The 14,558-nt window shown below is 43.8% G+C and overlaps 1 protein-coding gene across 4 annotated transcripts in view; it reads left to right on the forward strand.

Annotated features, from left to right (window-relative positions):
• Positions 1-996: 996 nt before the first annotated feature.
• Positions 997-14,558, forward strand: part of gria2b (glutamate receptor, ionotropic, AMPA 2b) — a 43,589-nt gene continuing 30,027 nt past the window's right edge. For 2 of the 4 annotated variants that reach the window (XM_068715208.1, XM_068715209.1), the window contains exons 1-2: positions 999-1,374; positions 1,528-1,668. In XM_068715208.1, the coding sequence (XP_068571309.1) occupies positions 1,290-1,374; positions 1,528-1,668 (226 nt within the window). In that variant the 5' untranslated portion in view covers positions 999-1,289. Of the gene's footprint in view, positions 1,375-1,527; positions 1,669-14,558 lie in introns of all 4 variants that reach the window. The other 2 variants (XM_068715211.1, XM_068715210.1) reach the window with 2 other exon arrangements.

Here is a 14,558-nt window from a genome sequence, read left to right on the forward strand (position 1 = left end):
TTATGTTTCCTGTTAGCTTTTGAAGCAGCTCTGCTCCGTTTAACCCTGTTCTAAACGGCAGCTACAACTTACTAGCAGCTTACAGATTTACATTGATTCGCATGCAGACGGTGGACATGAGCGCTGGGTCAAAGTTAAAGAGGAGATTCATTCCTGGAGGGCGCGAGTGACGGCCTCCAGCTGATGCACTTGATGAGTTTTCGCAGCGTGGAATGTTGGCCTTTATTAACGCGCCGTAGAGGAGACTTGTTTTTCAAGTGACCGAAATCAAATTGTCTATTCGACGTGTATTTTTGCTGCTTTTTTTTTCTGACATCTTGTCAATTATACAAAACAGTTCTTAAGGTTGAAAATATCTTGAGCTATATCTGCAACCAGCAGGGAAGAAAGGATTAGATGGTTCACCAAAGATATTCAGCACATTGAGCCGTGCAGACATCTTCAGTGCAACTGTGGACATGTTCTATGTTCTGAGGTGATCCAGGGCAGTCTGTCCTCTGTCCCTATGTCTGCTTCATTGAGAGGAAGTGCTGTCTGTAGCTTGTGCCAACATTAGAAGATACTCTGCATGCTGCTGATGTGTACACATTTAACAATGATCCTACACAAACACATTTGAGTCTGTGTGTTGGTCTATTGACTCTTACATTAAATCCAATGGGTTAGTAAAGAAGGGAAGTCCAGTGAACTCATGCTTGGTGAGGAAGAGGCTCTGTGTGTCCAACGACTTGTTGCACAACAACTGTGACAAACTGCACATATCGTGACCCTAGGTTATGAAATGAACAATGCACCGTGTGTTGATGCCTAATGCCTCTATAACTAAAGCGTGTCATGTATGAAACAGACCGGAGTTCTATTCCCCACCGTGTAGCTCGAGGTGTAGTGTTGTCACAAAGTGATTCGCCGCTCGGCTCTTTTCGTCTCTGTCCGCCTTCTCATTAACGCTCCTCACTTGTGGGTGTGATGCTGAAAGGATCTCCGGCGCGCCGAGCGGAGACGCGCAGTGTCCCCTTGTGCGCTTAGAGGAGGTATCAGCTGTCGGCGGGGAGCGGAGCGACGAGGAGGAGCGGAAGAACAGACAGCAGACTTACGGGTGCGGGCGACCATTCCTTCAGTGCTGGCGTCCTCTCGCGAGCTAGCCACCTGCAGAACAAAACAAAAACGGTCCTTTTCTGCAGATTTGAATTGTTTTCCGAAGGTCTCCAATATATGTGGGATCTAACAGCTCCGGAGACATCGAGGAATATCAAACTCGCCCGGTGGATGTGGACACCTAAACTGTGGACATGGAAACGATAGTGAATTTATCCGTGTCAGTTCTGCTGGTTTTATGGGGATGCGCGCTCGGAGGCTCGCCCAGTGTTCAAATCGGTACGTATCCATTAGTTTGAACATAACAACCATTTGGATTGAAGCGACGATTTTGTGCGTAAAATGCTGAGAATTTTTTTTTTTTTTTTTTTTTTTTTATATGATCAGAGAACAATGTGCGAGTGTAGCTCATATTTGCATTTGGGTTTTCAGGGGGACTCTTTCCAAGGGGCGCGGATCAAGAGTACAGCGCGTTTCGGATAGGGATGGTTCAGTTTGGCACCTCGGAATTCAGATTGACGCCCCACATTGACAATCTGGAAGTGGCGAACAGTTTCGCTGTAACCAACTGCTGTAAGTGACAAACATATAAACACACATCCTTCCTGCAAGTGTGCATGTCGTCCATACAGTGTTCCATGATCGTGTTGTGCGCTTTGTGAGATGCGTTTGGATGAATGTATCGGCTATTATGATGGATATGGAAATCATTTGTGCTGTCAGCAAACATATCGAGACTGTGAGGTGTGTGTGTGTGTGTGTGTGTGTGTGTATGTGTGTGTGTGTGTGTGTGCGTGTGTGTGCGTGTGTGTGTGTGTGTGTGTGTGTGTGTGCGTGTGTGTGTGTGTGTGTGTGGGGGGGGGGGGGGGGGGGGGGGGGGGCATCGTGTAGGCAGGGGAAAGTTGGTTTCCACAGTAACAGTCAGTCACATCCATCCCATTCCTTCAGATTCGGAGATCAAACAAAGCGATGCTGCAGAAATATCGATCCTTCGGGTTCTTTTAAACCGAACGATTCTCACCAAAGTGGAGCGGAGGAGCGAGACTTTAGCCGGACCGCACTTGATTCTAATCAACATCAACCTGTTTCTAGAACCACACGTCATTTCGACTGGCTACCAGTCTCGAGCTCTGACTTTTATTTCTTCCTTTATTCCCTGAAAGAAATAGAAAACCAGCTCTTGAAACTAAATAGATTCAATCTATATCTCCATATTGATAGTTTTATTATTATTCTCTCTCTCTCTCTCTCTCTCTCTCTCTCTCTCTCTCTCTCTCTCTCTCTCTCTCTCTCTCTCTCTCTCTCTCGTTTCTTGAAGCAAAACGCGCGATGTGACATGTGGAGGTGGACATTTCTTGCAGTGTGTGGCGATGTCACGTCTCTTTGTGGGCTCAGAAGGAGCGGCGTTCATCCATTACTGGCTCCTACAGCACCGCGTGTGCGTACGTACACAGATTTACATTGGAGCGACGCTTTAGCGCGTCGAGGATTAACAGGATGCGTTGAATTAGCGGCAGAGGCCCTTCAATGAGCGTCAGTTCCTCGGGGGAAAATTGCAGAGGATAATAAACCATAAGACAGCTTCACATCCAACTCCTTATTTCCGTCTATTACACAGCTGATTAAATCGTGACTCCTTTGCATCAAAAGAACCAAGATGCGGAGTGTTTTCTTTGAAATTGCGGCAACAAATAGGTTCGAAGGTCGCTATTTCTCTTCTTTTTTTTAATAGCCACAGCTCGTACATTTCATTAGGCGGTTGCCAAGCGACTACTCCTCTCAACAGCCCCCCCCCCCCCCGAAACATAAATCACAAGCTTCTGATTGGCGCGCGCATCGGTCCAATCGATTTCATTACCATATAAAAGCTTCCTGCTTGGAGAGCCTCGTTGCATCCGACAGATCACAGCGCGAGACACGTCGATGTCCAACATACAAATATGACTGCTCCCCCCCCCCCATTGAAAACAGAAGAAGAGCCTTGAAATATGTTTTACTTATTTACTCGTGACAGCAAGCTGCATTCATCTATTATACATTATTATAACTGTTTCACCATTTGTTTAGATTCATCTCACATATTCAAAAGTGCTTATGAAACCCAATTTGTTTCCTTCCACACCTAATGTGTGTGTGTGTGTGTGTGTGTGTGTGTGTGTGTGTGTGTGTGTGTGTGTGGTGTTACATAAACTCTGTTAAACTGTACTCAGTTGCTTACAAACAGCTAATTTGGTTGTCTTAATCAATTATGATCAAAGTCGTAGCATTTTAATTTAGGCTAGTCTGGGTTTTAAGTCAGTCTGGTTGCATATAATTATTAACTTCAGTCTGATTTCTTATTGTTTTATTAAATGCTATTCTTACAGTAAACACAAACTACAGCATGAATCAGTTGAAAAAAAAACCTCACAGTAAAGTGTTTTTTATGATCCCATTCTTGATTTATGGAACACGTGAAGACTGCTGGCTTTTCCACACACACACACACACACACACACACACACACACACACACACACACACACACACACACACACACACACACAATACGCCACGACAACACAGCTCCAGTCCAGCGAACATTTAAACAGCAGAGTATACTAAAAACCTGCACACGGTCACCGATGACCCTCAGTGGGGCAATTAGAGGCTGTGGCAAACGGACAAATGAATGTCTGGATGCAGATTTCATTAGTGATGTCGAGCTGCGTGAATCACTGTCACATTAAATATTAAAAAGGCCGCTAATAGTCTGTGTCTCTCAACACGGCGTCCAGGCTAAATGTGTGGCACATATACTTGTTTTCTCCAAAATGTGAACACTATACTCCTCTCAGCGACTACTTGAGTGGGAGTGGAGGGGGGTGAGGAGGTGGGGTGGGGTGGGGGGGTTAAGCCAGTAGATGGCAGTCGGCCTCACAATCAACCTCCGTGTGTAATTACAGTGTATTAATGCCACCACTCTGCCTTTTGTTAAAATGTACTTTATGAGACAGTGGGGAATGAAGGGAGGAATGATGCATATTGAAAGCTAAATAAAAACCATGGCTTCCTGTAAGCTCGTTGTTGAGCTCCTCACACACTCCTGTTAGCACAGAGCTGCTGAGGCCGTGTGTCGGCTGTGAGCTTTCATTTTTGGATCTTTTGGAACAAAAAGCACTTTTGTCTTTAATGGAGAGGGAGACGTGAGGGACAATGTGCAGCTACAGCACATGCTATTGAAGTGGACTGCAAGAAGCTGAATGTTTTGTAATCCTGATCAAACTGTGCATGTAGCGCAATGCTGAGGAGAACATGTTCTCTTCTCTCTTCTTTTACATATTTAATCCAATATTTCCGATATTTCCTGACTTGTGTCATAATTGAATCAATTGTACGCTTTGTCGTTCTTAGTCTTTTATTTTCCTCACAGTCCAATATAACACAATACAGACATTATCTAAGATTGTTAAATAAGATTTTGACAAAAGGGCTCTGCAAGCCGCAGACAGATCACACTCTGGTTGCACTTGGTCTGCTCAGCAGCATACTTCATCAATGCAGTGTGTCAGAGACAGTGGGAGGCAGGATGATGCATTCCTCCATCAATAACAGTTCATCTGGACAGGCGTGCATCTGCTGCCAAGATCCGGGAAATCATTGGGACTGAGTGTGTGCATGTAAAGTGTGTGTGTGTGTGTGTGTGTCCACCCAGAGCAATACATTGAAAATATTCTTCCTTGCACTTCCTAGAATAGATCACCTCTGAGACTTCATGAGGTTAAATGACTAATGCACCCTAAAACACGACACTGCTGTTAGAAATAACACACACATATATATATATATATATATATATATATATATATATATATATATATATATATATATATATATATATATATATATATATCTATATATATTGTGGTGGATGTTGACATTCTGGGGCCGTGATGCCGTTTGGTTTAGTGTGTTTCAACTAATAGTTTATTAATGCTTTATAGGTCAGCGATAATCTCTTAAGGACTAACGTTTTGGTTGCCCGGTTACGATCTATAATTCATCAATGAATTATTTTCCTACCATTAATAAATGCATTAGATACACATTGCCTCTTATAGAGAACTCCGTGCTCCAAAGTGGAACTTTCTTATTATTTTTCTGTGGACAAACTGTCATAATAGACATAATGGATCATACTGGAACATATTCCCTGCACAGTTTTGCACCGAAGAAGACTAAAGGGGAACTGCACCAATTTACACATGAGGGGGGGGGGGGGGGTCAATGTACTTGTCGTGAAGAATCCAATTCAGCCCGTGATAAGTGGAATGGTGTCTTGTGTGGCTCTGGAGGGAAGGATGAGAAAATAACCCCGGATGATGTCATCGGGGTTACCTCAGCTCGGCTTATGGGAAATGAAGAAATTAGTGTTTTAAGAGCTTGACACACACTACGAGTCAGGATGTACCTGTTGTCTTTCAAGTCCTCCGGCTACATAGAGGAGCAATGCTAAATAGGAGAATAGCTCTAATGAGAGTGAATATGTCAGATGTGTTAAACCATCACTACCCCTCCAAGATGAAGGGCTGAAAAAGGAGCAACACAAAGTAATGCTTGTTTGTCTTCTCTCTAATCTTTGCATTGTTATTCAAATGAAACAAAAAAGGAAACTCGCTCTTCAAGTGAACTCTGAACTCATCGTCACGCACCCTCTGATGGCGGTTCACACATAGACGTTGCTCTGTTTAAAGGGGTCGTGAGCGTGAATGGTTGGGAATCATCAGTCTCTACAGTAGAGAGCAACGCAGCTGCAAAGTATTCTATGACACCTTTTCTGACAAGTTGTGGGACTGTGGCTCAGCAATGTCCAAACACTCTAATTGGACAAACCACCGACACAACTGCAGCACATGATCATCGAAAGGCATTCTGGGTATCATCGCAAATCGTTAAGTTATCTACACACCGAAATGGACGTCGCCGATTAACGATAATTAGCAGCGTACGCTTCGGAATGACCTTTTCCTTTTAATGCAGTGAAAAGCGTTTGATTCACTCCGTCCACCTGGCTGTGTGCACACGCGTTTTCCTGCCAAACCAGACTTCCTGTTGTGCTATATACTAGCATGCTGCCGCGCTTCCATTTCTCACTCCCACCGCTTTCAAAGCAAACCGCTCTTCCTCCTCGGAGAGCAGCGGAGCGCGTTCGAGGTCAGCGGCGGCCGGCCGGCGATTTAACACTTCAAAGTTCCAGTTCGTCACGGTTGAATTGCGTCGTACTGTAATTTCATGCATCTGCATGCACACGGCATCTCGGGGACGCGTGCAATTCAGGAACCTTGCTGCGCGATCAAAAGCTTAAAAGGCGACCGTATATATATGTGCAGCGGAGCATTGGTTATAGCCAATTTATTGTTCACACTTAATTAAGTGCATTCTCCTCCATTTCAGAGGAAGCCGTGAAATATTAAATAGGCCCCGGAGCTGGCTGGTCAGAGAATGAGGCTAAAGAACCCTCTGTGGAGCTCTGCTTGCCCTGAATACAGCCCTCAACCCGAGCCCTTATCACTCTGTCCTCATAAGACACAAGGCTCAGATAGCATCACTTCCAGCGAGAGATTCAAAGGCTCCCAGCTGGAAGTCCCTCCCCGTCTCCTATCCAATGACTTACTTTGCTCTGTGCCTCTGAGGAAGGTGGCTCGACGGCAGCGTTCGCCCGAGGCTATAGGCAGGAAACAAACATGTCTGTCCTCCAGCGAAAGTGGCCAGAGACACACACAGAAGACATGTTTGTCCTCCTTCTGGCTTTAATAAGAGAGTTTCATTTCAAAATACATACATATTTGACATAATAATGCATATCGAGGTCCTTTTACTTGCTGATTTCCAGAGACAGTATGGACCTTAAAGTGATGACAACTGAGTCAACTTCATTGAAAGATGAAGACCATGAAATGTAGATCAAAGCTCTTTGTTGCTATTTTTTTTATTATTTGGGATTTACATATATGCACATGAGTTTCCAGTTACTATTCATCCGTTGTTTAGTCACAGTGAATCACAGCCTAATTGATTATAAACACCAGTTCAGTTCGTGACGCACAATTTATGCAATATGGAGTCACCTAATAGGCTTTCGTTGCCAGATGGAGGGTCCCATCCTTCGGCTGAGCAAAGCAGAGAAAAGTGACTTCGGTTACGAGGACTTGGGTTTCATTCATTCATTCATTCATTGACAATGTGAGAGTAAAGCAACTCCTCTCCTGTCCACCAGCGCCACATTACTGTTAGATCCGGAGATCGTCTCCTCAGAACAGAGATCCTTATCCTAAAAAGATGTAACCGAGGCTTCATCCTCGGCCGACTATCTCTCGATGTTCCCTCCCGTATCTTTCATTTGAAGAAATAAAAACAACTTGTTCATTGTTCTGCAGCCTTTTATCAAGCTCTAACGGCGTCGGCGGCAAACGACCATTTACTCCAACTGTTTCAGCGCGCGAACAAGTGAGGTTTAAGGAAGCTTAATCTATCGTAAGAGTCGGGCACCGTGTCCTGGAGAGAGCGATTATAGATCAGCTGTCATCTGGAGCTCATCACCGATACGATGAAGAGCATCATTTCACAACTGCCTTCCACACAAAGCTTAGAGACGCGCAAAAACATAAGCAGCTGGTCATATTTAAGTCATTTAGGCATCAACTTAGAGAATATTAAGTAATTAATAGCAAACCGACAAAATGACAGATAAAAAGCACATTTCCTTTTGTCTCAGAACATTAAAATAAAACGGTAAAAAGCTCACATTGGACTTGTTTTTCACAAGTGTTTAGCAAGTTCACAAAGCGTTTCTAACGAGTTATGGATCTGACTTAAGGTTCACGTAAATAAGACTTTAATTCACCGACTGACCTTTTTCTGCTGAAGTGCTCATTAGCATGCATAGAAGGGAATCTGTCCTTCCCATCATTGGGATTAAGATTTGATCTGGTTTGCCTTGTCTGGTCTTACAGGGTGTTCTTTTGAAACTTATTAAGATTTGAGTGTGTGTGTGTGTGTGTGTGTGTGTGTGTGTGTGTGTGAGAGAGAGAGAGAGAGAGAAAGATAAAGGAATTGGAAATACTAAATGAAAATGACAGGACAGACTGACTTTAAAGTGTGATAAGCGGACGTGTCCCTGCGCTCTGTGTGGTTCTAACGTTCTGTCTCGCTGAGCAGAATGAAAATGTGTCGTGAAGGAGCGACTGTCTTCAGCTGTGTCCTTTAATTAAAGAAGAGCAGGATGACTTCAGGCTAAAGGTGGATCCACGATCATGAAGACAGAGTAGGCGTTTACCCCCAGCGTAACCCAATAATACGGATATTAATCTATCCGCACTTTATTTAATTCACAAATACTGACGTTCAGCAGACTGATTCCACATGTTCTAATTGTAAGCATCTTCATTCTGTGTAACGTTGACTCACTTCAGCTGTTCTCTCACCAGCGTTAGCCGTTCTTTAAGGAGCGTGTCTCTGAAACACCTAGAGTCAACCCAGTGAATCAACACGGAGGGCTGAGGAGCACGTTTCCTCGAAGGTGTGCTCTTTCCCTGTTTCCGGCCCTGTCTCTTTCACTTGTCCACACTTCATTTAGAGATTCTGGATCCACTTTCTTCATGTTGTCGGCGGGGCTGCTAAGCGCTGTCTGTTTGCGCAGACGGTGCCTTTGTGCTCTTGTGAGGACTTGTCCCCCGATGACTTGGCTGCTTAAACAAAGAAAGGGTCTCATCTGGACTCGAGCCAGTGTATCTCAGCAGCTGTTGGCCTGTCAGTCGCATTTCATTCAATCGCAAAGAATTGTTCTCACGCATCAGGAGGTGGGAGCTGTGAAACTGATGTTCTGTCTATGACTTGTCTATGTTCCGTCTATGTTCCGTCTATGTACTGTCTATGTTCCGTCTGTTCCGTCTATGTTCCGTCTATGTTCCGTCTATGTTATGTCTATGTTCCGTCTATGTTCCGTCTATGTTATGTCTATGTTCTGTCTATGTTCTGTCTATGTTCTGTCTATGTTCCCCGCGCTTCCAGAACATATGAAAGAAAAAACAACTTTAAATGATTCCTTCAAATGAAGATTATGTGACGTTGCATTCTAGGAGTTATTTTGTTACAACATTTTGTAATCTGTGTTCTGGACTCACATTCTCTTTGTTCGCCTTGTCAACTTATATAGCTACTCATTTGTTACATATATACCCCAGAATGCAGAAAGCAATGCATTCTGGTCTATTGAGGCAAATCAGTAAAGTTAAAAAAGCGTCCAGAGCAGAGAACTGTTTATTACGATCACAGAGTTGTGTGTGTGTGTGTGTGTGTGTGTGTGTGTGTGTGTGTGTGTGTGTGTTGACTCGCAGCGAGCATTGCTTTGGTATCCACCGGTTCTGCTCCTCTCATGCCTGGCTGGAGATGATGTTTGTCCCCATTAAAAGGAAGCATGGTTGTTTCACCGTGTGAAGGCCACAGCTCCTTTGATCAGGGACGGGTTCAGAGGAATGTTCAGCGTGTTCGTGTATCTGAAACAGGACCGTTTTCTGTTATGTTAGGGTGGCAGGAGATGTTACATTGTGTTTTCATGTCGGGATGGTTTGTGGTCTTTTTTGTGTTCTACTGTGTTTTTTTGTGTAGTCTTTGGTCTATTACCCTGCTGCTCTACAGAGATGAACATGAAAGAGAACAGTTTGTCCCCAACTCGCAAGATTATTATTAAATAATTTCAAATCAGACAAAGCAAAAATGATAGCAGGTGGCAGAAAGGATTCCAAAAAAAAAAATGTTTTCAGAAAAAAACAACAGCTGTGGGTTAAACGGCGAAATGATGCCCTAAAATAACACGCCTCTGTTTCCTGCTTCGTGTATAGAACATGTGTATCTCCTGTGGTTGGCTTGATCCTGGCAAAACCTTCCTGTGCATTAGAGTAACTACATCAGGATGACATTATTTCACTTCATTATGCTAATTAAATCAATTACTATTTCATTATTGATTAATGAAGGAAAGCAGCCACAGACTTTGAACTGTTAGCTCGTTTAGCTAATGTGTCCTTCTTATCTACAACATACCTTGATCGGTCAGTTTAGAAGTTAAATGGCATGGTCAACAAAAAGCTGTCTGTCCTTGGCTGGTGTTATAAATGTGTTTGCATGGAAGAGGGTGTTTAGCAGTTCTTTACATGTGTGGTGGTAGGAGTAGTGGTAGTCAGCAGAAATGGCAGCAATGCTAAAAGGAAAGCACTTAATGTAATCAGGATTTCTGTCAGAGCAACTAAATCAATGACAAACAATATAGTGTTGTGTTAAAAACAAAAAAGGCCCGAAAAGCTAAATATATAAAGAAGTGTATATTGAAAACCATAACTTCTAACTGAATGCAGTGGACTCACCGCTGTCACCCTGAAACACTCTGATGAGGTTAAATTCCCAACAGTAAAATCAATTCAAAGAGCTATAAACCCCAAGGACAGACACCGTGCTGAGTACTGGGACAAAACCTTTAATAAATGGACAATGACACGGAGAGTTAGAAGATAAGAAGACAAACACAAGTGAGATATGACAGTGACGGATGGGAATGCGGGCCGGCGGCGGGTCCACAACAGGTCAGCGCCGGCGTCCGCCGGCAGGTGAGATCATCGTGGGCAGCAGGTGTCTGAAAGAGAGGGCAAACAAAACAGACACACTCTCAGAGCAGGCACATTCAGCCGCGCACACACACACACACACACACACACACACACACACACACTGAGGCAGCATGACAGGCAGGCAAGAGGCAAACTCCAGACTGACTCCCAACCGTCGTCTCCTATTGTAACACATGGAGCTAGAGTAAGAGTAAGGGCCGCTCATGGCTCCGGGTTTGGACCTCCGGTATGATGTAGAGGTCCAATCCAGCCCAAACAAGATTACGCATGCTGGGAAAAAAAAAAGAAACAGCACTTAGCAGCTCCACATCCCACCTGCTGTGAGGAACCAGCAGGAGGAACACTGGTAAAAGAGGGTAGCTGCATAAATTATATGACATTTTCTGATTTTTTTTTTCTTGTACCATTTTCTGGCCCGGAGAAAAAACAAAGTAATAGCATTACATCCGATCGAATGTATTCAGATGATGACCTTTTATTGTCCATCCGCTCTGCCTTCGAGGCTTTCATGTGAAGAAAACAACAACAGGGATTTTCAGATTTGTATAATATCGCTTCTGCTTGTATCCTGGTTTAGTTAATTGCGCCTTTACAGATGCAGTTCATGATCGTTGTCAGAAATAGCAAGACGGCAAAATCTTGGAAAACTTGTCAAAAGGAAGGTAAAAAAAAACGTGAAGAAAAGAACTCGATAGCAGCCAGAATGACACAGTTCATTGTTTATAGGTTTGATTAAGCCCAATGGGAATATGCACTGTATTTTACCACTAATAGTATTTTGGGAACATTCAAAATATCAATACAGGCCCCTCCCTAGTCTGAACCACATGTCACGGCAATCTTACTGAAAACCACAGATGTCAACCTCATCGTAGCGCTACAGGAAACGTCAGGAGTCATTAAGAGGTATCCTCTGGGAACTATGAACGTCTGTACATCATTTTGATGTCAGTCAGTTTGATATCGATGTTGCGGTGTTTCGCAGGATAACTGGAACATTTGACCCGCAGCTGTAAAAATCACCAAAGTAAATGTGCTTCATCCTCTGGGGACCACGAACACGCCTTGATAATCTATCCGGTAGTTGTAGATACGTTGTGGACCATGTGCTGTCGCCAGGTTGATAACTAAGCAGGTGATGATGCGATCCTTCTGGGTAGATTTTACACTCCATGCTCCAATATTACGTCAGTGAAGAATTAGAAGATATTTATTTCAAAGATCTAGACGACGAAAGAAGAGGATCACTACAATGCCAATTCAGTATCCAGACTTCATTCCAGATACTTTGTTCAGTTTGTCATCAACTCACCCACATTAAGCTGCTTAATCAAGGGAAAGTTTGACTGAAGAGCGTAAGGGAAATACCTATTTCTGTCCATAATCCTCACAATTACTATCCTAATCACATTTAATGCCTTAATACACCGCTACGCTGTACATGCTGTTTAAGTTCCAGCCACGCAAAAAAAAAAGATTACTGCTGAGGAAGTATTACTACGTCACGGTGCATTGTTCTCCTAACATAACGAGTTGTGTTTTGTCTAGTGCCGGCACAACACGGCAGCCGTCTGCACAACAGAGTTGTCTGATTTGTATGAAAATCCCTCACAGTGAGGAAGACGTCAAATCCCATGAAAGGGCCACAGCTGCAACCCCAAGCTTACTTTTTAATGCTCACTTCATGGTTAGAGAACCGAAAGTCTCCGGAAGGTTGTTTTTTCCTTTTTGAAGTAGCGCTGTAATCTCCATCTTTCTCTACGGAACTTTTCACCGCCACTTGTTCAAAGCTTTGACAAAGACGCAACAACGCCAAAAGTGTTTCAAGCAACACATTCTCAGTCCCAAAACAGAAGCCTTATCAGCAGCCCCGAGTTTCAAACTATGACACTCTAAGTAACCCTGGTGGCCGTCAGAGACGTCGTGTCAGTTTCCACTTGTTACATGCAATAGTGTCATTTCAACAATAAACGCCCCTCATCAAAGGAAGTTAAGTTTAGGCAACAAAACCCTTTAGTTGGGATTAGGAAAGATCGTGGTTATAGTTAACTCGACCGACTAGCAACTTACGTGACTAGTGGTGAATAAGGACTCACGTGACTAGTGGTGAATAAGGACTCACGTAACTAGCGAGTGGCTAAGGACTCATGTGACTAGGGAGTGGCTAAGGACTCACGTGACTAGCGAGTGGCTAAGGACTCACGTGACTAGCGAGTGGCTAAGGACTCACGTGATTAGCGAGTGGCTAAGGACTCACGTGACTAGGGAGTGGCTAAGGACTCACGTGACTAGCGAGTGGCTAAGGACTCACGTGACTAGGGAGTGGATAAGGACTCACGTGATTAGCGAGTGGCTAAGGACTCACGTGACTAGGGAGTGGCTAAGGACTCACGTGATTAGCGAGTGGCTAAGGACTCACGTGACTAGCGAGTGGCTAAGGACGCTTGCTGCTAAGTGTTATTTCTATAGTAGAAATATTGTTTTATTGATTAACAGGGTTTTTTTTCGCAGCTAAAAGGAAGACGCTCCAGTTCCTGGTAGGGCTTTTAATTTGAAATAAAAAAAAGACAAGAGAGGTGTGCTCACTCATGACAATCCTAACCTCTACAGGAATGTTGAAAATGGTAGCAGGGCCGTATCTTAATCAACTAAGTATGGTAATGGACAAAAAGAATACTTGATTTTGACAGGCAGGGGGGATGTGCTCTATATTTTCAAAATAACCACACAGCCTCATGTGTTGAAGTAGAAGTAATGCGTCTCAACCATGTCAAGTTGAAATTAATAGACGCTGGGTGGTTGTGTGAAGGCCAGGGACAGAGGGAGGAGCTAAGGGCCTTGAAAGAGGGGAAGAGGCGAGGGTCAAATGGAGATGGTGAGCTGATGCGAGGCCTGGGGAGGTGATAACCCCCTACAGGAGGAAAGGCTACGGTTCACATACTTTTTACAATGTTCCTGAACATGTTTAGATTCAGCTTACCTGGATCACGTCGCCTCTTTGCTTATTCTCGCCCTTGTTCATCTTCAGCAAACACTCAGTGTCTGGCGTCTGCGGCAGCTGCTCCCTCAGATGCCGGATGAAGCCGTGTTTTTTTTTTTTTTTAATAGATGTAACTAATTTTGCTCGGACAGGTTCCAAGATCATTAGAACATAGAACAGCGGATTCCCAAAGTCTGCTTTGGCATTTCCGCTAAAGGTCAGCGGACGTACAATGTGTTTTATTACGGGAGGCAGACGGAATGCGAACAAAGTAGCCGCGTGTGATGAATGGGCCGACTTCACCGAATCAATAAGGCTGCAGAATTCTGTATTGTGCTTAGTGGGATGGATGTTGCACGGCAACACAACCCAGTGCTTCTCTTTGAGATCCAAGACGTATCCGTGTTTCTGATTGGTAATACTAAAAATAAAAATATTGTCAAAGCGCTGCATGATTATAGTGCGATAGCTACAAACAAGCCTTTACAGCCTGCTGCTCGCTGGATTTTGTTAGATTAAGTGTTTCTTAATCAGGCGTTTGAGATTCCCCGTTGGACCAATAATAGTGTTTCTTTGAAATGTGCCGTGTTTAAATGTTCCGATCCAGATCAGTGTTTAAAACAAGGACTTTCATGACTGAACAGGGAATTACTGCACAATTGTTTTTCGGCTAGCAGAACAATCTGAAGGCAACACACACACACACACACACACACACACACACACACACACACACACACACACACCTTTAGTGAAGGGGTTATCCGGGCTTCATTGGAGGAGATCAGGAAAGTTAGCTGTGATTTATTTTTATTTTTTTAC

Source organism: Cebidichthys violaceus, unplaced genomic scaffold (assembly GCF_023349555.1).
Source record: "Cebidichthys violaceus isolate CVI_PGR_0920_01 unplaced genomic scaffold, fCebVio1.0.p SCAF_2, whole genome shotgun sequence".
NCBI classification, from domain to species: domain Eukaryota; kingdom Metazoa; phylum Chordata; class Actinopteri; order Perciformes; family Stichaeidae; genus Cebidichthys; species Cebidichthys violaceus.